Here is a 24,185-nt window from a genome sequence, read left to right as displayed (position 1 = left end):
TAAATAAACTCATAAAGGAAAAAAAGGCTTATTTTGGCTCACAGTTTTGGATGTTTCAATCCATGATTGATTTGCCCTATTGCTTTCAGGACTGTGATAAAGCAGCACATCACGATGGAAGTGTGTGACTGGAACAAAACCAATCACCTTAAGACCCAGCAATGAAAGAGAAAAAGTGAAAGGGACCTAGGTTCCACAGTTCCCTTCAAGGGCACACCTTTAATGACCTGAAGACTTCCCACTTCTTAAAGGTTAAGACTCCCACCTCTTAAAGGTTCCATTATGGGCTGAAGACCAAGCTTTAACACGAATGTACCCCAGAACCTCTGGGGTACATTCCAGATCCAAATTGTAGCACACAGGATAGTCACAGAAGGTTAATGATATCCAGCTGCCCTTCAAACACCTCTCTTCGAAGGTTACCTCAAACTGTATCCTCCCACGTTTCCCAATCTCAGTTAATGATTCTACTCTTCAGGCCAATGTGTCCCCTATTTGGTCTGAATAGGACAGTATTATGCTGCAATAATAAATACCCCCAAATCAGTGGTTTGACAAGGCGAACTTTCACCTTGCTTATATTGAGTTCACTGTAGCCACAGACAATTATCCTCTAAATGGTGTCTTTGCCATCCCAGTTGTTTTGATCTTATGGCTCCATAATTTCAACACAAGTCTGCCTTACAAAAGGGGAGAACTAGAGAAGCATACAGGTGCTTTCCAGAGCTTTTGCCATGAACTAGCTCATGCCTGTGATACCACTCTTAATTGATCCATGAGGAAGATACCCTCATAACCTAATCTCCCCTTCAAATTCTCACCTCCTAATCATATTACAAAGGCAATTACACTTCAACTGGAGTTCTGGAGGTGACATTCAAATCATAGTAGTATATACATTGTGAGATACACACACACATACACACACACACATATAATTATATCAAAGATGAGCAAGAGTTAAATGAAGTCAATGTATCTTAAGGTCTTGGTGTTGTTAGAGAAATGGTAAAAGTATTAATTTACACTAGACTTTAGGATATCAGGTATGTGGTGATTTCTAGGTAACTTCTAAAAAATATTCTATGTAACCAACCAAGAATGAAGAAAAATGGCATAAGAAAAATATTTAATTTTTCATCAAGGAACTGCAAATTAAAACCACAATGACATCATTTCATCTTGTCAGAATGGCTATTATCAAAAAAGATAAAAAGTAAGAAGTGCTGGCAAGGATGCAGAGAAAGGAGAATTCATACACATGTTGCAGGAAACAAATTACTATAATCATTATGAAAAACAGTATGACAGTTCCTCAAAAAACTAAAAACAGAACATATGATTCAGGTATTCCATTATTGGGTATATATTCAAAGAAAATGAAATGAAGTATATATGTCTGTTGCAGCACTATTTAAAATAGCCAAAACATGGAATCAATTGGGGCATCTTAATAGATGATGAGATAAAGAAAATGTGATATGCATACACAATGGAATATTATTTGGCCATATTGTTGCAAATGACAGGATGGAATGAAATCCTATCATTTGTAACAATATGGGTGGAACTGGAAGATGTTACATTAAGGGAAGCCAGATATAGAAAGAAAATACTGACATTTCCCATTTATATGTGGGAGCTTAAAAAGTAGGTCTCATAGAAGTAGAGTGTAGTAAAGTGATCACTAGAGAATAGGAAGGGGAGATGAAAGGGGGATAGAGGGACCATGGATAACAGGCATCAAAATACAGTTACATAGAATCAGTTCTAGTGTTCTGTAGCACAGTATGGTAACTATGGTTCACAACAACTTATTATATATTTTATAAAGAACTAGAAGAGAAGAGTTGAATCTTCCCAACTCAAAGAAATAATTAATGTTTAAGGTGATGAATATGCTGATTACCCTGATTTGATCATCACACTGTACTCCAGTAATATTTTCAATTATTATGTGTCAATTTAAATTTTTATCACACTGTACTCCAGTAATATTTTCAATTATTATATGTTAATTTAAATTTTTTTAGATTAAAAAAAGAAACCTGACATAAAGAAATTTTACAAAATGAATTACAAAGAGCTAAAGAGATGGAAAATATGAAGATTAAACATCTAAAAAAATTTCCAAAGGAGAAAAAATGAGGTCAGGGAAATATTTGAAAACAACAACAGTTGAAAATTTTTTCAGAACTGATAAAATGGATATCAACACATAGCTTCAAGAAGCCTTATAAATCCATAAAAAATAAATACAGAAGAACATCTTGATTTGTCATGGAAAAAAACTGCAGAACATGTCAGAGAAAAGATTTAAAATTAGACAAAAACAAATAATATATACTATCCTCAAAAAATGAATAGTGGAAGTGACAGTGACTATGACTAAGAATGTCTCCTTAGAATTCTATACCAAATAACTACCTAAATAAATGGTTAAGTAAATAATGGCCTTATAAAACAATGAGAATATATGTTGTTTTTTAATAACAAAAAGAAAATAACCAAGGCTGGGGATAGAGCTCAGTTGGTAGAGGGCTTGCCTCACATGTATAAGGCCCTGGGTTCAATCCCCAGCACCATGAAGGAAAAAAAGAAGAAAGAAAATAACCAGAAATTAAATATTCAAGTCAGAAGGAGGCCGATTTGGGTACATGTTTTAAGGATCCTGTATCATCTGTTGAAGTGATAAAATTATCAATTAACTTTAGACATGGATTGGTGTGCCTCTGGTAATTTATAGGGTAAATACTAAAAAAAATAGCTAAAATAATGTATGATTTCCAAGATAATTAAAAAAAAATTCCACTTAAAAACCATGTTGGAAGAGTAGGATACACATGTAACATTTTTACTGAAAATAATTGGACCATAAAAATATCTAAACAAATTTCAAAGAATTGAAATGATATGCAATATATTCTCTCACTTATGTAGTTAAGCTGAAAATTAATATTAGAAGGAATAGAAAACTACATGTTTATTAAATATTTTAAATAAATAATGAAGAAAATACTTCTAAATAATTCATGGGCCAAAGAGAAAAAATTATAATAAAATTTAGAAAATTATTTGAACTTAAAGACAATAAAATAACATAGCTAATATACGGTAGCAATTGAAGGAATATTTACACACCTAAATTTGTATTAGAAAAATGAAATGGCTAAAAATTAATATTCTTTGTACTTAGCATATTAAGTTTATTTAGAAGGAAAAAAATGGGTGATGTTAAAGAGATATAAAAATAAATCCACTATAGAGATCAATAAAATTTTTTTTGTGAACTTCACCAAGACAAAAAGGAAGAAGACATAAACAAGCAGTATTAGAAATTGAAATATGCAAAATGAACATAGATGCTACATATATTTAAATCAGACACAGAAAATTTTAAATGGGTTTTAATTTCAAATAATAACATAGGTTATTTAGGCCAGTGTTTCCACTAAAACAGAAATAAAATACTGACTAAGATAGAATAGATAAAATGTCTCCCTAAAAGCAGTGAAGAGCTGACAAGATAATAAGGAATTACCAAACCAAATGCTAAGTAGAACATATAATCAGCTTTTGCCCCAAGAACATTTGTTACTTCCAGAGAACCCAAACAGTGGGTTCATATGCAAGGTGAACAGAGGTCAAAGCCCAGGATCAGCTCAAGACACCCTGAAAAGAAGATGCCCCAAAACAGTAATCCAAGATACTAAGAAGCTATATGTCTCCAGAGAAGAGGTGAAACAGAATAAAATCCTCCTCTATTCATTGTGGTGAGGCTGAAAAAGAGGGGGAAGGCCAAATTATATTGTTATATTGTGTATATGTATGAATATGTAATAACAAAGTCCACCATTATATTCAACTATAATGCACCAATAAAAAATATGGGGGGAAAAAAAGAAAAAGAGGGGAAAACAAAAGAAATGATCTATAGACTGTGAAGCACTGAATCCCTTAGGTGGACCTGTAATCCAAATTTAAGTCATCAGTGTGGTGCAAGGAAGCTCAAAACATAAATTTATAGTGCCCTGGGTGGTAGTAACTCTAATACAACTATGTAGTTCAGTTTAAATTCTCTATGGAGAAAGGAATATCCTGGGCCTCAGGAAGTTCCCACAGACGATTTTTCAGAGACAATGAGAAAATCTTGAAAGCAGCTGTGAGTCCGGGGTAGGTGACAGATTACTTCTAAAGGAGTAAAAGTTCTCAACAACAACAATGGAAACTAGAAGACAGTGTAATATTTCAATAAGGTCGGAAACAAATCCAGCAACTTAAAACTTTATTCCATCAAAATATGTTCCAAGAATTAAAACAAATACATAGACATATTTTGATAAAAGAAAAAAAGATTTGTCTCCAAAACATGTCAAAGTAATTACACATGATTGTCATGTAGGCAAGAAAAAAGAGAGGAAAGTCACTAGATTAGGTGCCTTTCAATATAGCATGGGAAACAGTTATGTCAGCACCAAAACATATTGTAAAAAGTATTGTACAATTTTTGTAGATAAGATTAAAAAATTTGAACTAAGAATGAAAATGGGTTAAAGAAAGCCTAATAAATGCCAAGTAGAAAGATTTTCAAAGTACCTGTCACATATGCATCATTGAGAAATGATACATTATATTACCATGGTTTGGAAATGATCTCATTTGTGTCCCCTAAAGGTTCATGTACTAGAACTTGGTCTCCAGGCTGATGGTATTAAGAGGTGATAGATCTTTAAGAGGCTGAGCCTAGTGGAAGGTGATTAGGTCATGGGGCACCACCCTTGGAAAGAAGTCATGTAACTCTCAGAGCATCAAGTTAGTTCTCTCATCAAGTGAGATCACCCCATTTGCTTGGCCCTTTCTACCTATAGCCATTTCCCTTTCCACTTTTATACCAAGTTATGACACAGTGCTGGTAAGGGGATCTTACCAGCATAGTACCATGCTGTTTGATTTTTCTAACCACCACAATCATGAACCAAAATAAGCCTCTTATTTCTGTAAAATACCTAGCCTCTGGTATTTTGTTGTAGCAATATAAAACGAACTAAAACTGATGGGTTGGCAAACCAGAAAGTGATATAACACAAAAGTTTAAAAAGATGAAGTCCTGCCAGGTACAGTGGCACATGCCTATAATCATAGCAGCTCAGGAGGCTGAGGCACGAAGATTATGAGTTCAAAGCCGGCCTCAGAAATTTAGCATGGCTCTAAGCAACTTACCAAGATCCTGTCTCTAAATAAAATATAAAAAGGGCTGAGGATGTGGCTCAGGGGTTAAGTGGCCCTGGGTTCAATCCCTGGTACCAAAAAAATAAAAAATAAATAATAAAAGAAAGTTCTACATATCCAATTATAAATGAGAATAATGGGAAAGAAAACAATGATCTGCAGTTGGGAAATAAAAAGATGCCTCTTTCTCTCTTTACAGGAATTTTCTCATAAGTCCAAGTTTTAAAGATGAGAGGATTAACACACACTTCAAAATTGCAAAAATAAAAACCATTATGTTAGCAGGAATGTTAAATTTTAAATTTTTTTTAAAAATGCTAAAGTTGACAATATAATCCTTTTAAAATTAATGCTAATGGAAAGAACATTAACAAGGAGAATTCAAGCCCATAACTAAGAAAGACATAATATTAATAAATAATAAAATACAGAATGTCCTTTTCCATTAGCTCCTGGTAAACACACACACACTCCAACAACAAATTTTAATAGGAATGCACAAACCTAAAGAGTAAATAGAAGTCTAGGATATATGTTTTGGCAAGAGAAACAGAAAATCACAGATAGAGTGAATGAGCTCAATGAGAAGAGTCAATCACAGAACTGGAAATGAGAAAATAAGCCTGAGTTTTAAAGGTGGATATATGTAGGGGAGTTTCTAAAAGACATAAGCTTATCAGTTTGCATGTTAAGATAATCTCATTTCATGTTCCGACAAAATTATAAGACTAATGCATACATGACAAGATTAATGATGATGTATTTGGTGAACAAGACAGAAAATTATGAACTGTTAGCAATATTTTAAACTATGGATTATATCCCATAGTATACTGTTGAATGAGTAAATGTTAACCTGGAATTGAAGACTCTAATATTGAATATACCATAAAGTTTTCTGTACCTGTACATCTCTTGATAATGTAATCATTATGTTCAATTACACAAAGAAGCTAGAAAGAATTTGAAATGCAATCAATCATGTTATATATTAAACTATAAGCCCAGATATGGTCTGGGCAAATAGTTTAATCTCACTGGACCAATTTTCCCATCTGAGAAGTAGAATATATCAGTGTCTTTCAAGCTTTTTGAGAGTGAGTCATTAGTAAGAAAAATGATCCAGTACAATTAATCATGTATGTGTATATGGGACTAAAACAAAAGAGTTTCATAAAATAACTTGCTCTTATTAAGTTCCTTGATATTTTCTGGTCTATTTTACTATTTTTAATGTATGTTATAATACACAAAATTGATTTCATAATCAAAGAGGGACATGAAAAATAATATGCTAGACTTCTAAAGTTATCTGTAGCTCTACAATAAATATTTCTTTAATTTACATACTGAATAAAACATATCAAAGGATATGTTCAGATATATATCAGAGGATATATATCTGAAATAGTAACAATGATCTCAATGATAAAATTCAAAATAATACTAAATAGCTGAACATCAGTTGAAAATAACAGGAATACATATAAGTAAGGCTCTAAATTTAAGTTCAGAAATTCCCTCAACAAGTATACAGAGCCTGGAAGCAAGTCAAATGAAAAAGTTGCTAGGACTTTTAGTTGACAACAATCCTGTTATATCTTAGTGGAATCTGCCAGTCTACCTATTCTTGGATCACAAGTAATGGATTTTTAAAAAAATATTTATAAACAAGTATTTTGGTACTCTGGAATCAAAGAAAATATGAAGAGTTTAACCTGGATCAGTACTTTTTAAAAATCGTATTTAATCCTCTAACAGTATGATATAGGTAATGCTATGGTTTGAATGTATCACCCAAAAAGAATGTGTTGGGACTTAATCTTCAGTGCAACAGTGAAGAAGTGGGACTTTTAAGAGGTGGTTAGGCATGACTGGATTAATGGCATCATCCCTGGAGTGGTTTTCTTAGAAAAGGACAGGTTTGGCCCCCTCCTGTGCCAGTGTGCATTTCCGCTTGTTTTTCTCTCCTGCCTCCCTTTGATTTCTCTCCCTTCCTCCCACCCTCTCTGCCTTTTTGCAGTGATATGATGCAGCAAGAAGTCCCCATAGATGCTGGCCCTGCCATCCTTGACTTCCTAGCCTCCAGAACCAAAAGTCAAATAGATTTCTGTTCATTATGAATTACACAGTCTGTATAATTCTGTTATAGAAGCATAAAATGTACAATGGTAGATACTATTATCTTTACTAAAAATAAAGAAACTATTCAGGAAAAGCTAAATATCCTACCTAGATCACAAATGTTAATGGATGGAACCAAGTGTTTGATCCAGGTCTTTTTGAATACAATCTATTCAGAAAATCTATCAGTGTTTATTAAACTTTCTATTTTTTTTTTTAGAACAAAAAAAATTTATTTGATTATAATCTGGGGCAGACTCAAGTGGTCTTGAAAATGTGCTTCCTAAACTTTCTATTCCTTATTAAACTTTTTATTAAAAATTTCATTATAGCACCTATGACTTTAATGGTTATTTAGCATATAAACCACCACTAAATTTAGGTAAACAGAAAATCTATAAAATGGTTAATAAAAGATAAGCATTTTAATTAATAATAATAATGATGATGATTATTTACTACCACAAGATTATACCAAGGTCTTTCTTACTTGGAGATGGGTAACCATTTTAAATACTTCAAATGTAACTCAATGACTGTATGACCAATATGATTCTACAATATGTATACTCAGAAAAATGAGAAGTTATATCCCATTTATGTATGATATATCAAAGTATATAAGTGCATTCTACTGTCATGTATAACTAATTAAAACAAATAAAAAAAATAATTTTTAAAAATCCTTAAAAAAAAAAAAAGTAACTCAAGGCTGGGTGCAATGGTGCCTGCCTGTAATCCCCGCAGCTCCAGAGGCTGAGACAGGAGGAGCACAAGTTCAAAGCCAGCCTCAGCAACACCTAGGCTGTTGAGTGAGTGAGACCCTGTCTCTAAAATACAAAATAGGACTTGGGATGTGGCTCAGTGGTCGAGTCCCCACAATCCCCAGTACCAAAAAATAAAAAATAAAAAAAAATCTAACTCAATGAATTTTCAAAAAGCTAACAGTTTACAGCGCCAATTTAGGAAACAGACAAATGGATTCTTAATACAATTTTAGTTGTATGTGGATTTAGAAAATATTTCTTCAAATTCTGTTCAATATGTAAACATACAAAATTTAGTTAATATACTCATTAGAATGTCATTGGTTTAAACAAATGATTGTAACTATCAAGTGATCGAAACAATCAAACTTGACCATCAAGCCATCCACTTCAGTTCTATATTAGAAATCCTATTATCTTCAACATTAAAAAATTGTATTTTGGCCCAATTCAAGAAACTATAATGTATCCTTAAGATATACCATTTAAACAAGCCACTAGCAGGACCACTGTGTGAAGAAATGTTTTCTTTTTATCCTTTATTCCAAAAACACACATAAGCACCCTTTGTCTATATATACTTCAGAGTGGGAAATCTTTCAAGCAAGCTAAGAAAACTTTCACTTTACTGTAGTTTTAATCATCTTCATTTACACTATTACATTCAACAATGAATCAAGATTAGGAAACAAAATGTTGACTACCAACTATTTTTTTTTCTGAATAAAACAATGTTAATTACATTAGATACAAATTGTGTTATTCTATTACCACAACTTAGTCCTTCCCTTGATGCTCAAAGCTATTACTATATTAATACTGGCATACATTTTTTTCTAGTCTAAAATGGGTAAAAAATGAATTGGTACACTAAAAATCTTGTTGCTTGTGTTTTCAGTGATGAACAATAAACTATCCAGCACATTTCCCTCATACATATACCATATAAGCACAAATAGCTAATTTCTGCAAGTTGGTGGTTTCATTCAAATGTAAAGCAAGCATATAGGTGCTCTTCAATTTACTATGGGGCAACATCCTGGTAAACTAAAAATGCATTTAATACATCTAATCTACTGATTAGCAACAAAGTACACTGTAGAGCACCAGTTTTACTCTCATGATTGCGCGGCTGACTAGGAGCTGTTGCTCACTACCACCACTCAGCATTGAAAAAGAGTATCACACTGCATATTGATAGTACAGGAAAAGATCAAAATTTTATAAGTAAATCTTCTACTGAGTGCATTTCACTTTTGGACCATCATAAAATTAAAAAATTAAACTGTAATAAATTGAGGGACATCTGTATATTCAAGCCAGTATTCAATAGTATTGACTCTTCCACACTGTATATCCCTAATATATAACATGCAAGATAATCATACAGAAAATAATATTGTCAATAGCTTATTCTGCCTCTTCATATAGAAGGATACATATTAAAATCTTTATAACTGAATTTCAATCTTTTGGGCAACATATCCCTACTTCATAAGAAGCATATTAGTGGTTAATCTTTTTTTTTTTTTAATTTAAAACTTCACTATCATTGGTTTCTTTCATATTTGCTATATGATGATATTTTATATATGAAACTACTTGATTTCATAAAAAATGTTATTCATTTTAAATTAAATATCAGTGTTTCATGGTGCTAGCATAACATCCTCTTTTCATTTAGCATAATATTCTCCAGGTTTATCTGGAAGATGACAAAGAATTTTCTGCTTTTAAAAGGCTAGTATTCCTTTACTATATATGACACACTTTACCTTTTTTTTTTTTTTTTTTGCAGTGCTGGGATCAAACCCAAGGACTTGCACATGGTGACTAAGTACTATACCACTGATCTCTATGAGATCAGTTTTACTCTATACCACTAATCTCTATGAGATCAGTTTTAATCTATTCTATTAAGGCTAGAAGCTTGATGTCCTAATTGATTTCCACTAGCTCCTACCTCTTAAAGGATTTGCCACCACTTTTTACATTATTACACTGGGGAGCTTCCAGCCAAAGAACCTTTAAGGAGCAAGCCACATGAAAACCACAGCACTTTCAAAATTTATTAAGGAAACAAGGGAAGGGAAAGAGAGAACAAGAAAGAAATGAATGACAAAGGAGGGAAGAAAAAGTATAGAAGGAGGAAGGAAAAAAGAGATAGAGGAAGGAAGAAGTGAATGTGTAACCATGTGTTCACAGTAGCATCATTCATTACAACCCACACCGGGAAGAACCAAAGAGTTCACAGCCCGTGAACAAGTAAACTATTGGGGTATATCTGTACCAAAAAATGCTACTAAGCACAGAAAATAATGAAATAATACACACAACAATATGGATATCTCTCAAAAGCCTTATGCTAAGTGAAGGAAGTCAAACACGAAAGATTGTACTCTGACTTCATTTATATGAAATGCTAAAAAAGCAAAACTACAATGCCTAAAACAAAACCACAAATTACAGTAACATAAAGATGATCAGTGGGTTGCATGAATGAGAGGGGAAAAAAATATTCAAGGATTAGGTCTTAGGAATAAGATCTAAATGGCAGTCTTGTCTCTGACAAGAAACAAAGCTCTGTACAAGGTTCTATCTGACAATCATTTCTCTTGTAGATATAGTTCTGCCCAGATTTCTTAGGAAACTAAGAAAACCCTAATAAATTATGATAACTAGTAACAGTCCCAGCAGCAGCAACTAATGGAAGTGGACAGGAGAAAGAGAAGGAGGGGAAAAGGAATAGCATTTACAGTGAATGATATAACCCTAATTATGTAAATATACAATATGTATGTATTAATGTATATGTTCAAAGGGTATAAAATGGTTAAATGTTACTGGTAGTTCTTCCTGGCTAATGGGATTTCTTTTTCAGGGTTTATGAGACTGTTTATTTATTTTTTTAATTAATTAATTTGTTTTAAATTTGTTATGGGACTGTTTTATGATAGGTATGTTAAATGGGATTGTTTATGCAATCAAGAAACAACTTTCATTAAGATGGTAAAATTGGAACTCATACTTTCAATTCCTCAACCTCCAACAATTAAAAAATAGTGAACTATTAAAAAATAGTGAATGCTGCACAAACTCATGGACACATGCACTCACACATACACACAACAGCAGCAACAGGGAGATGGTATAAACTTAAAAGTTGTGGACAAAAAAGGAAATCGCAGACAGACCCCTGGTGTAGTTCAGTGGTAGAGTGTGGGCCTAACATGCATGAGGCCTTAGGTTAAATTCCCAGCACCAAATAAATAGACAAAGAGATAATAGCTTTCAACAGATACTTCTAAGGAAACCCTTTGGGGGACAGGAGATTGGTGGAGGTGGGGATGGAAAGAAAATTCTGTTGTGGAGGGTCCAGGTTTCTAATACTGACAATAAAAGTTTGGGTAAAAAAAAAAAAAAAAAAGTTTAACATACAAACACACATTTTCCTTTTAGTTGGAGTCTTGCTATGTTGCCCAGGTTGGTCTTGATTTCCTGGGATCAAGCGACACTCCTGCCTCAGAATCCTGAGCAGTGGAGACTAAAGGCATGCACTACTCTGCCCAGGTAACAGATATATTAAAAAAAAAAAAAAAAGTAAAGATGGCCATTCCTTTTCATTTCCCCATACACCCCCTTTCAGTGCTCTCATAAATTCATCACCCTAACTTTAATTATCACCTCTAAAAGTATTATTTCCAATTATATATACACATCTAGTCCCAATTTCTCTTCCTAGCTTCAGTTCCTGCTAACCAATTGTACTTGAATGTCTTATTATTCCTTTAAGCTCAATATAACTAAAACCAAGTGTATCATCTTTACTCCCAAACTAGCTCCTTCTGGAGTCTACAGAAGATGTTCTGGAGAAAATCTTTATCACATGCACCTCAGATAGACCATTAATCTCCAGGATATATAAAGAACTCAAAAAACTTTACACTAAAAAAAACCCCAATCAATAAATGGGCAAAGGAACTGAACAGTCATTTCACAAAAGAAATATGATCAGTCAACAAATATATGAAAAAATGTTCAACATCTCCAGTAACTAGAGAAATGCAAATCAAAACTACACAGAGATGGAATCTCTGACAGAGACGGGCAGAGTAGTGCATGCCTGTTAAGTCCCCACTGCTCAGGATGTGGGGGAAAAGGTACACTCATACATTGCTAGTGGGACTGCAAATCAGTGCAACCACTCTGGAAAGCAGTATGGAGATTCCTCAGAAAACTTGAAATGGAACCACCATTTGACCCAGTTATCCCACTCTTTGGTTTATACCCAAAGGACTTAAAATCAGCATACTACAGTGATGCACCCACATCAATGTTTACAGCAGCTCAATTCACAATAGCTAAACTATAGAACCAATCTAGATGCCCTTAACAGAGGAATGGATACAGAAGTTGTAATATATATATATATATACACATATATACATATACATACATACATACATACATATATGCATATATGTATATAATATATATATACATATATATATATACACACATACACACAATGGAATATTACTCAGCCTTAAAGAAGAATGAAATTATGGCATTTTCTGGTAAATGGATGGAACTGAAGAATATTATGATAAACAAAATAAGCTAATCCCAAAGAACCACAGGCCAAATATTTTCTCTGATATGTGGATGCTAATTCACAATAAGGGGGCAGGGGAAGAATAGAGGTACTTTGAATTAGACTGAGGCCAGTAAAGGACTAGATATGACACATGAGGATAAAAAGTATGAATGGGTTTCTGGTTTCTGCAGAGCAACTAGATGAATGTTGCCATTATTGTGATGCAGAAAAATGACAGGAGGTGGGGGAGATGGGAACAAAAATGAAGCTGTATTTGGAATCTACATAAAAATATTAGATGTGAGTCTAGAATTGAAGATAGAAGTCAGTACAGGAAAGCATGGTAGGAAATCATCAGATACTTAGGTAAGGAATTAGATGAGATCACCTAACAAGTGAATGTGGATAAAGAAGTGAGTGGCAGAACTGAGACCTAGAAGTAAGTCTTACCATCAAAAACTGTCAAAGTAATGTGCATTTTTACTTTTGTGTGTGTGTGTGTGTGTATGTGTGTGTGTTTTAATGATTGCCTTTCAAATCACTGACTGTGGATCCCAGTGGTATCAGATAAGAGAGGTTTGTTTTTGTTTTTGCTTTTTTTCAGTATCTCCCTTTTCATATGAAGACACTGACTTTTGAATCTTCTTCAAGAAACATTCTGAAACTCCTCTCAAATCAGTATCTCACACTCCACTTCCCAACACTCATGCATGTGTGCACACACACACACCTCCCCAGAACACACCCATCAACCACCTTTACCCCTTTTCTGTTAGAGTCTGTAAACAAGTCAAGATGGCGCCTGGCATTTTGCAGAGGGAGTGGTTTGTGAAGTAACGCCAGCGAGCCATTAAGTGTGGAGATTCCTTATTGGTTGACTGCTGTATCTAGTCTATGTTAATTAAGATAAGCTGTGTGGAATGTATATATACCCCTCCTGTCCTACAATAAATGGCTCCCACTCCTGCTTTATCAATCTACACAAGTTCCTCGTCACCCCCCCCACCCCCGGTAATTTTGCTGCAGCCGGACTGCGGCACTTTTCCATCTCCCCAGAGATCTTTCCTTTGTGCTCCATGATTGTTTTTGTATATTTCTACTGAGGTCCCATTTAACAGCCCTTCATGGGCTAAGCACATACTCTAACACCAGCTATATTCCCAACCTTGACTTCATCTCTGTAGAACAATGCCTGACAGGTAACAGGCTCTCAGTGATGTTTTCTGGATGACTAAGTGAAAAAAAAAGTGACTTAACTAAGGCGAGTCCCATTGTTATTTAGTAGGAAAGCAGGGATTAGAAGGTTGGTCAGGACAGCCAAATGTTCTAAACTTGTTACAGTGTGCCATTTAAAGAACGCCAAATGCAGGCTTTGCCTTATTTATACATCTCATTTTCTATTCTACTATGCTCAGACTCAACTATAAGTCTGGTGATATACCCCAAATTCACTTTTTCCCACCCTGTTCAGATTCTATGCCTCCAGCTCATTTCTTGCCTCTTCTATATAAATCTTCCTTCACAGTCCAACATTTAGTCATCCCTCCCACTCCTCCCCCTCACCTAACACACACATTTGGTAATATTCTATACAATATGAACTCTATCCTTAATACTATACTGAAGAACTCTCTCACAGATCATCAAAACCTTTGTAATAGTTACGGTATGATTTTCAAAACAATAAAATAGTGACTCCCATACAAATGTGAAATGAAAATGTGGTGCCTTTAAATCTATATTGTGTGGCTATTACAAAATATCCAAGTCTGGGTACATTTTAAAGGAAAGGGGTTTATTTAGCTTACTGTTTTGGAGACTGAAAGTCCAAGATCAGGAGCACTCTTCTGATCAGCCTCTGTTGTGGGCTCCCTACCCCGCAGCTGTCACAACAGGGTAGAGAAGTATAAAGGTAAAGAGCCACATAAAAGGGATCCAAGCATATTGGATGACTCCCCTTTATAAAAACCTTTTGTTGGGATTTTATATAGTCTCATATATAGTCCCTTCCAGAGGTGATGCTCCCTTGACCCAATTACCTTCCACTAGGCTTCACCTCTTAAAGGTTCAATCACCTCAAGATCACATGTGGAGACCATGCTTCTAGGACATACACCTTTGGGAGATACACAGTTTAACTATATCTAACTATACGGTAAAGATTTTATTTCACCATTAATTCATGAAGGAACTAGTAAGACGTTAAAATTTAATGAGGATCAATGAGAATCTGGTTTACAGAGATTTGCATTTCCCATTCTACAAAATTCATTTGCAAAGCATAGAAAGGGAATCATTTGCATTGGTACAGGCAAGAAGGATTTGTACTGCTATTAGTTTTCTGCAACTTAACATTTTTCCCTTTTTACAGAGTCATAAAACAGGCTAGTCAGTCAAGGACAATGTTGCATATTCCTTGATCAGAATCATATAGTCCTGAAGGGTCCTTTAGACAATATCTAGCATTCCTGATATATGGCAATTTCCTTTGTCCACTTCCAAGTCCTTGACAATTTTCCTGCCTAACTATCAAACTCAACCTAACCAGCACAACACAGACAAATTCTTGTCATATTTGGTTCCCGTGATAACAGCACTCTTCTGGCTCTTCTTCTCTCTCTCTTATTCTCCTCTATCTCTGTCATCAGTTTCTCTTTGTCTTAAGTATTCACCAAAGTTTTGATTGGGTCTTACTCTGTACAGTCTCATGCAATCATGCTTCATCTATTACTCATCTAGGAATTACTCTCATATCCACAGCTCTAATGTCTACAGTCCCAGACATGAATGTCTATTTCTCCATTTCCCTATGTTGATATCTTAGCAGTAATTCAAATTCACCAGTGACCCAAACTGAATTCACTATTTTTTCTCATCTAAATATAGTCTATTCCTGTGTTCTATAACCTAAGCCCATATTATCTTACATTAGAACTGTTGACAAAGCCTCCCTTGTATCCTGTCTCTCTTCTTCACTCAGCTGAAGTTATATTTCCCCAGAGGTCAAGGCTTTTCTGAATTGTACCATTTTCTGATCTGAGTTCTTACATAACAGGCACCTGTTGTTTCAGGGTACCCACAAATTTCCTACTCATTCTACTTCAGATACTTCCATCCAGTTGAGCTGCTTCCAGCATTGCGGAACACAACTCCAGTTAAGACAACCTGAGGCTCACAATAACTGGTTCAAAAACTAGTCCCAACAGAGCTACTAAAGTGCCATAAAACTTCTAACACTTCCAGGACAGAGGCACACACTTTTTACTGCTGTAATTATATTGTCATTGCTGTATTAAACCACCAGAGGACAGCCTGCTTGAGAAGCCAAGGCAAATAGGAATTTGGAGATGAAAAGAGAAATCTGACGCTGGTGACATCTTTTGAGTCTTAGCATCAATAAATGTCCAAAGCCAGTTTCCCCAGGATTGTTCAATTACACCTCCCAATAAACTCTTTTGTTTAATCCTGTTTGGCCTGAGCAAACAAATGAGTACTAAACAATACTCCCTATCTTTTCATGCACATGATTGAGCTCTACCAGCTTCCTTGTTAGTATCAGAATATCATGCCTTTCCTTGTGCTTTTCCTTCATTCTAAAATTTTCTTCCCTATGCTTGGAATTCCCTTCCTTTCATTCTTTGCTTATTAAGATTATTTCATACTTCAGGATCAGGCTCAAATGTCTAGATGAAACAATTGCCCAAGCCTGGAAAAAGCAGCAAAGGACCAGATTATATAGGGATTCTAAGCAATTCTATGGCTTTTTCCACCTTTAACCAAAGGGTAAATAAGTGTCACAGAAGGGTTTTAAAACATGAATGACACATCATATTTTTTACGTTAAAATACCACTCTAGTTGTTGTACAGAGAATGAATTAGAAGAGAACAAGATGGATAACTTATAGGCTCCTGAAATAATTTGGACCAAAAAAAAAAAAAAAAAAAACCAAAACAGTGACATGGGGTTAAGAGACAAATCCATTGTCACCATAATGCATTTGTGTAATTATTTTATTTCTGAATAAATCTCCCTCTGTACTGCAAATTTATTGACGGTAGAAATATTATCTGTGGACTATCACTCACGCACATTAGCAAAGTAATCAGCATATTCTTTGTAGGGAGTCAAATACTTGTTAAATAAATGGATAATATAATCGACCTAATCCATAAATTGAGCAACTTGGTAAATGGTAGTATCATTTACTAAAACACAGGAAAAGTAAGTTTGAGCTTGATTGTTTGTATGTTTGGGGGCAAAAGATAAGAGAGAAGATGAACTTTCTTTTGAGCAAGTTGAGTTTAAGTTAATATAATACATGCAACCAAATATTGGAGAAACATACACGGGTCTGGGGATCATGAGAGCGAGCTGGGCTGAAGATACTGACTTGAGAATTTGGGGCATAAAGATGGTAACTAACTTCATGAGAAGGGATGAGACTGTCTATAAACATGTACAATGAAAAGTGAGTGTATATCAAAGACCTCAGGGGCATTTAAGGGCTGAACAGAAAAAGAAGAGAAGGAAGAACACCAATAAAAATTTGGCAGAAAAACAAACATAGGAGGGTCTCTAACTAAAACCAAGGCATGAAAAAGGTGTGGCAAAATGTATCACATGTTGAGAAAAAATCAAGGAGTGAAAAGTTTAAAAGTGTCCTTTGGATGAAAAACACTTTTGGTAGAGTTCCGCCTGGGGAGGGTGGGGTACAGCTGTAGACTAGTTCTAAGTTGGTTCAAGGGTAAGCAGAAGATAAAATAAAGGAAATCAGCAAGTTGTAGCCATCTTGATCAAGAAGTTTAGTTATTAAGGAACTGAGCTACACAGTTACAGGAGAAGAACATAGTCAAGGATACATTTTTGTTCCTTTGTTGTTGTGGGCTTTTTTTGTTTTGTTCTATTGTTTCACAGAGCTTGATTTTACGCATGTTTAAATGTTGATTGAAAGTAACCTTTAAAAAGAGGATAAAACTCTTTTTATCTCTCTTTATGAAAAAGGTGAGAGAATAAACAATAATAATAATAAAAAAAAACCTGAACATAGTATTTGAAATGGATCCCAGACAAAAGGAATACTTCTGAATAGAGATGGCAATATCTCTTCCACTGAAACCATACACTAGAAAGAGCAGGTAGCATTTATAGATTCAGTTACTGAAAAATCAAGAGACTGTACATATGATAGCTTCAACCGTGTAATGAATATATTGAAGTTTAAACAATGAAAGTAATCTGTTCATTGGAAATCTTTTCTAAATTATGAGTTTAAGGTATACGTTAGCATCTAAATGAAATAAAATAATTTCTCCATCCCTAAATCCTAGACTTCTAAGGAAAATTTAAACAATCTGTATCAAATACCAACTATGCTTCAGAGAATACAATAAGGGCTCCTTCCCCATAGCTTGCTTATTTCCTTCAGGGATGTTTTCACATTCTGCTTTATTTTTCTCCATTGCATTTAACACATTCTGGCATATATTTGTTTAGGTATCTGTTTTTTCCTACTAGAATGAACACTCCAGAAGGGCAGAAACTTTTTTTGCTTTATTCACTATTGTAAAACCTCTGTTAAGTAAGAAAGAAATGATTATATGAAGACTACAACTGCTATTGACTGAATGTCATGCACCTTCAAATTCTTATGTTGAACCCTAATCCCCATTAAAGAGATGATTAGGTCACAAGAACTCTATCCCCAGGGGTGAATTTAGTGCCCTTAGAAAAGAGGGTGAAGGGAGCTTATTCCCCCCATTCTATCATGTAAAGACATATTGAAAGTGCCACCTATGAAGAAAAATGCCCTCACCAGACACCAAATCTGCTGGTGCCTTGACTGTGAACTTCCCAGCATCTGGAACTGGGAGAAATAAATCTCTGTTATTCATAAATCACCCATTATAAGGTATTTTGTTATAGCAGCCCAAACTAAGATAATACCAGTATTCACAAATGAAGACAGTAAATGCTAAGAGTATATGAGAAGCATACTAAAAATAAGATTTCAGAAGACTTAATCATCCCCAGGCAAGGTAATTTTTTTAAAAAAAGGTATTATAGAAATGAGGTATTTGGGTTGGGCCTTGAGAAGGAGGGCTGAGATATATCTCAGTGCTTGATAGCATATGCAAGACCCTGGGTTCAACCCCCAGTACTGAAGGGAGGGTGGGGGGGCAGAGAGAAAGAAAGGAAAAACAAACAAACAAACAAAAAAACCCTTGGGCCTCTTGGCTAACACTTCCCAACTTCCCAATACTAAGAAGCCATTATTCTACTTTGTTTCTACATATTTGCCCACTGTAAACATTTCCTATAAATAAAAGCACATAATATGTGGAATTTTGTGACTGGCTTCTTCACTTAGCAGGTTTTCAAGGTTCATTCACATATGTTGTTGCATGTATCAATACCTCACTCTTTTCATGGCCAAATAACAGTTTAATATATAGATATTCTGTATTTTAAAAAATTCCATTAATCTATTGATGAACATTTGGGATATTTCTACCTTTTGATTATGACTAATACTTCTGTGAACATTGGTGTATAAGATTTTACAATAAAATTTTGAGTGTAATTTTTGTAAGATGTAAACTTTCATTTGTTTAAAGTACTTTATTCATTTGTTTAAGTACTTTATTCTAAGACAATGTTCTTTAAAATTGCTTTAATGTTAAAACATTGATTTTAAACAAAATGATGGCAACATCAAAAAGTAGTTTTGTTAATGTACTTTTCCAGTAAAATAATTTTTAAAAATTTATTTCTTGACCTCAAAAGTCTATAGAATTCTGATTAAAGAAAATAAAGCCTCGAAGGAAAATAAGAGTTTTACCCCTGCTAGGGTTGAGGTCACATTCTATAAACAGTAGGAAATGAGATGCATAGGCAAAAAGGTAGATTTTGAATGCCAATCTAAGGAGTTTGGGTATTATAATAAATAGGAAATTAATAAAGTTACGTAAATATAAAATAATTGGCTCTAGGGCACTCTCTTTCAAAAACAGTAGGTGACTTACTAATATGCAAAAACCTCTGAACATGATGTTATGAGTCCTTAGTAATCACTTGAAAAAGACTTTTGCCTCTGATACTACTAAAGCCACTACAGACAAGATTACAAAAGACCTCAAAATACTAAATCCAAGTTTAATTTTCAGTCTTCCTCTTATTTGATCTATCAGCAGCATTTGACATAGACAAAAGAGTCTCTCCTGTCAAACACCATACTTTTAGGGATGGGGATGTAACTCAGTAAACAGCAGTTGCACAGCATATGTGAGGTCCGCCAGTGCCACCAAAAACAAAACAACAGTAGAAACAAGCAAACAACACCATAGTCCTTTTGATTTCTTACTTTGTTAGCAGCTCCTTTCCAGTACCCTATACTGGTTCTTCTTCTACACAATTTTCGAACATGAAGAGTACCCAAGGCTCAATCTGCACACATTTTTATAATATTTTCATACAGTCTCATGGCTCCACCATAATGAATCTTCAATAGGTTGAGGATCTAGGGCTGCTTTGTTTTTTTTTCTGACCCCCCACATTCCTAGAATAGTAGATGCTTGACAAATATGTGTTCAATACACGAATGACTGAATGTCATGCACTTTCAAATTCTTATGTTGAACCCTAATCCCCATTAAAGAGATGATTAGGTCACAAGAACTCTATCCCCAGGGGTGAATTTAGTGCCCTTAGAAAAGAGGGTGAAGGGAGCCTATATTGACTATGTATATTATCTATAAACTAATAATGCTCCAATTTATACTTGCTGCCTGGATCTCTGTCCTGAGCTATATCCAACTGCCTATGTGCTGTTTCCACCTGGATGTGTATAAAACATGCAAACTTAAAAGTCCAAAAGAGAATGCCCATCATTCTCCCAAAGGCTTCTCTGATTGGCTTCATTTTCTTAGCAAAGTGCAGCTCCAATCCTAGTTCCTCTACCCCAAATTTTGAAATAATTCCTAGTTCTTTTTCTTTATCTCACATCATGTACTCAATCTACCAACAAATTATGTGTACTCTGCCTTTAGAAAATAAGCAGCATCTGACTACTTCTTATTACTTCTGCTATTATCACTTATGGTACATGCCATTCTCATTTCACCTGGATGAACGCAATGGTATCCTAACTGGTTTTCCTGCTTTTTGTCCACCTCTACTCCCTAATTCAGTTTGTTTTCAGAATCACAACCAGAGAAAAAAATTTTTTCAAACTTAAGCTAGATCACGTCACTTCTCTGCTCATAATCCTGCAATTATTTCCACTTCACTCTGAGTAAAAAAGCATAAATCTTGGTAATTGTAAAGCTCCAGTCAGTCTGGCTCTATGACAACTATGACCTCATTCCTACTACTTTTCCCTCACTTATTGTGCTCCAATTATACTGGTTCCATCAGTTGTTTTTTTTCCAAAGGTCAGGCATATTTTCACCTCAGGGCCTTCTCCTTTTGCCTGGACTATTCCCCTTGATATTTACATCCCCTCATCTCTTTGGGTCTGCTGTCCCCTCTGTAATTCTTATACTGATCATTGATATTTAAAATTGCAACCCCATACCTACTCTTGTTTTCCTTATCTCTTTTCTCTGCCCTATTTTCCTTTACAGCACTCATCACCAGCTAAATAACTAAATATATATTTTACTATCTGGGACACAAGTTTGAAGAGGGAGGACAAGGCTTTTTACTCTGTTTCATTCACTACTACATCTGACATTTAAATCAACGCCTGGCATATAGTAAGTGATCAGTAATCTGTCCATTGAACAAAAGCCTTCATTTCCACCAGGGGGCCTAACAATCATCTAGCCTGGTTTTTCAGGAAAAAATCATAAAATATCTCTAGGATTTCTTCCAGTTCTCTGATCCCTAGAAGGATTATATTTTGCTAGAAAGAAAAACTGTGCTTTGTCTTGTCAGCCACAAGGAGGAGTTGAGAGGAAGAGCTGAGCAAACATCAGATTATGTTGTTTTCTTTGCTTTTTCTACAAGTAACCTCAAGGGGGAACAAAACTGGATTTGGAGTCGATTGTACTGAATGAATGATTTTTCTCCATATTACTTCTGAGTTACCTAGACACACAAACGTAAACATTAAAAGACCACAATCCTTTCAACGGCCACAATGAGGCCAAGGGAATCAATCCACAGCCCACTAAGATCTGGAGGGTGTTAAATCTTTAACTCCACCACTAACACAACTCCATAAATCGCCGGGAGGAGTTCAGCGCAGAGACATGTCATTTACCTCTGAAGGCCGAGATGTTTTAAGTCGTCAGTACTCTCTGGCCTGAGAACTACTAAATCAAAAATTCCACTTCACATTGAAAGCACCTACAATTCTTTAAACGGTACGAGCAAAGCGGTCCTGGTTCTAAATCCTCAGATTCGGCCCATCTCAAAGAATTCACGCACACCTGATTCATTTGACACGAAATCAACATCCCACGAGCTTTGGACTCACCGCCACCTGTTGATGCCCACATTGGAGGAGCCCGCGAACCAGGGGTCGAGGATGTAGACGCAGCGGATGGTGTCTGCGCCCTGGATGCACTCCTTCAGGGCGGGGTTGTCGTGGAGCCGGAGCCCCTTTCGGAACCAGTGCACGGCGTTCACCCCCATGCCCGGGGCAGGCGGGTCACCACCGACTTCCTCCACGCAGCAATTCAAAGCAGGAGGGTCCGGCTCATAACCGACACCGGCGCTTCCAGGAGAACCGCCGCACCCAAGGAGTGAGGAAAGGGCGGCAGAGGGGGGACAGGATAAAATGAATCCGAGGAGGGGACGTGAGAAGGCGAGGGCGCTGGAGGCGCAGCTGGAAGATGAATGGAGGTTGCCCGGACGGCGGAGTCCCCGTGTGACGCCCTTTAGGAGCCGGCGCCCGCTGCAATCGCCCGGAGGAGACGCATAACTTCCAGGGCCTGGGACCCCCGGAGCGCGAGCCAACTCCAGGAGCTCGAGCCGCCACGACGGCCCGAGCTGGCACGGGCAGCCCCGGGAGGTTCGTCACGGAAACCTCGCCCCACCAAGGCGGCCCGCGCGTAGAAAACGGCCCGCCTCAGCTGAGCCCCGCAGAGGGTCGGGAGACGATTCAGCCTCGGCTGGCGGCGCTGCCTCTCGGCCCGAGAGCGACCACGGAGGACCAAGGCGGAGGTCGGGGCCGCTGGACGGTTCCCGGCCGGTGACCGGTCCCGAGGCTGCCCGGGTGACTCCGCCGCCTCGACCGCCGCGTCAGCGGCCTGGGCTCCGCCCCCGGCTCCTCATTGGAGGGCGCACTCCCCACGTGACCCCCGGCACCTCACGTTTCTGAAGTGTGTTTACTACGCTGGCTCTGACTGGGGAATCTGCTCGCACTTCAGTCGCTTCCAGAGAGGCAGCAACAGCTTCATCCCCCAAAATGTTGACTCTTGACCAGATATTGGGCTCCCTGCCTCTTCCCCTTTCCTCAGCCGCCTGGTCGCTGTCCCCTGGAGGCACCCTTGGTGACCACAGGCCCATGGTGAGGGGGGGAGGCTTAGCCCCGCCCCTGGGGGCTGTGAGCGGCCACCATTGGCTGAGACTTGCCGAGACCCGGATGAGCACGGGGATGCGGGGAGCTCGTGGGCGCGCGCAGTGCTGGGGAAGGCGCGCGTGCGCTGTCGCTGCGGTCCAGAGGGAATGCGGGCTCGCGCGTCAGAGTGCGCGCGTAGCTTTCTCCAGTGGGACTTGGGGAAACCCTGGAGACGGTTCCGAGTAGTCCCGAGAGTTAACTGTGGAGTTGGAAGGGGAAGTTGGCGTGAAAGGAAAACAGTAGGAGGCGCCACTTAACGTTGCCGGGCCAAACCATGTGCTTAAATCCAGCATTAGCCAGAGAACCCCGCTTTAGAGTGTTCGGCGCGGCACCCCCGTTTGTACTTGGGAAAGGGGGTAATCGGCAGCGCGGGTGCCAGGCATTCCAGAACCTCCTGGGATTTCTTAATACTATCGACATACCATGAACTTGACAGCCCTAATCTCTTGCACAGAGTGTGGTTTACAGAGAGAGCTCTTCTGACTGCTGCCGCCTTCTCTTCCAAGGGGCAACGCACTGCAGGCCATGCTGTGCCTTAGACATGCCCTTATATTCATGCAAGGCTTACTTAGGGAATGAAACTGGCACTGTCCACACACCTGGAGGTACAGGAGGTAATGTTCTGAGAAGCCAGCCCTCGTGGAGTTAACATTTGTCTCTTACCCTGTATATGTACTATTTTTTTTTTCCTCCATAAAACGCTCCACTTTGGAGCTACTCACTGCAACCACCTTTGAGCATCTAGTGTATGTCCTTTTGGACTTAAAATCTACCCAATTTGTGAAAATATTTCTTACCCCTAGGGCAGACTTAGGAGCTCTCCAGACCTGTCTGATATATATATATATATCACTTATCACACTATTAAAAATATTAATAAAAGTACCTATTATAATAGTAAT

At 36.9% G+C, this 24,185-nt stretch overlaps 1 protein-coding gene across 2 annotated transcripts in view; it reads right to left on the bottom strand.

Annotated features, from left to right (window-relative positions):
- The window catches only part of Cry1 (cryptochrome circadian regulator 1), a 63,123-nt gene extending 40,172 nt beyond the window's left edge, over positions 1 to 22,951 (bottom strand). For both annotated transcript variants that reach the window (XM_027941665.3, XM_071609564.1), the window contains exon 1: positions 22,198 to 22,951. In XM_027941665.3, coding sequence (XP_027797466.1) covers positions 22,198 to 22,355 — 158 coding nt within the window. In that variant the 5' untranslated portion in view covers positions 22,356 to 22,951. The remainder of the gene's footprint in view (positions 1 to 22,197) is intronic.
- Positions 22,952 to 24,185: the final 1,234 nt, after the last annotated feature.

This window comes from Marmota flaviventris, chromosome 3, assembly GCF_047511675.1.
Source record: "Marmota flaviventris isolate mMarFla1 chromosome 3, mMarFla1.hap1, whole genome shotgun sequence".
NCBI classification, from domain to species: domain Eukaryota; kingdom Metazoa; phylum Chordata; class Mammalia; order Rodentia; family Sciuridae; genus Marmota; species Marmota flaviventris.
The sequence above is the reverse complement of the archived record's forward strand: the minus strand, read 5'-3'. Positions and strand labels throughout refer to the sequence as shown.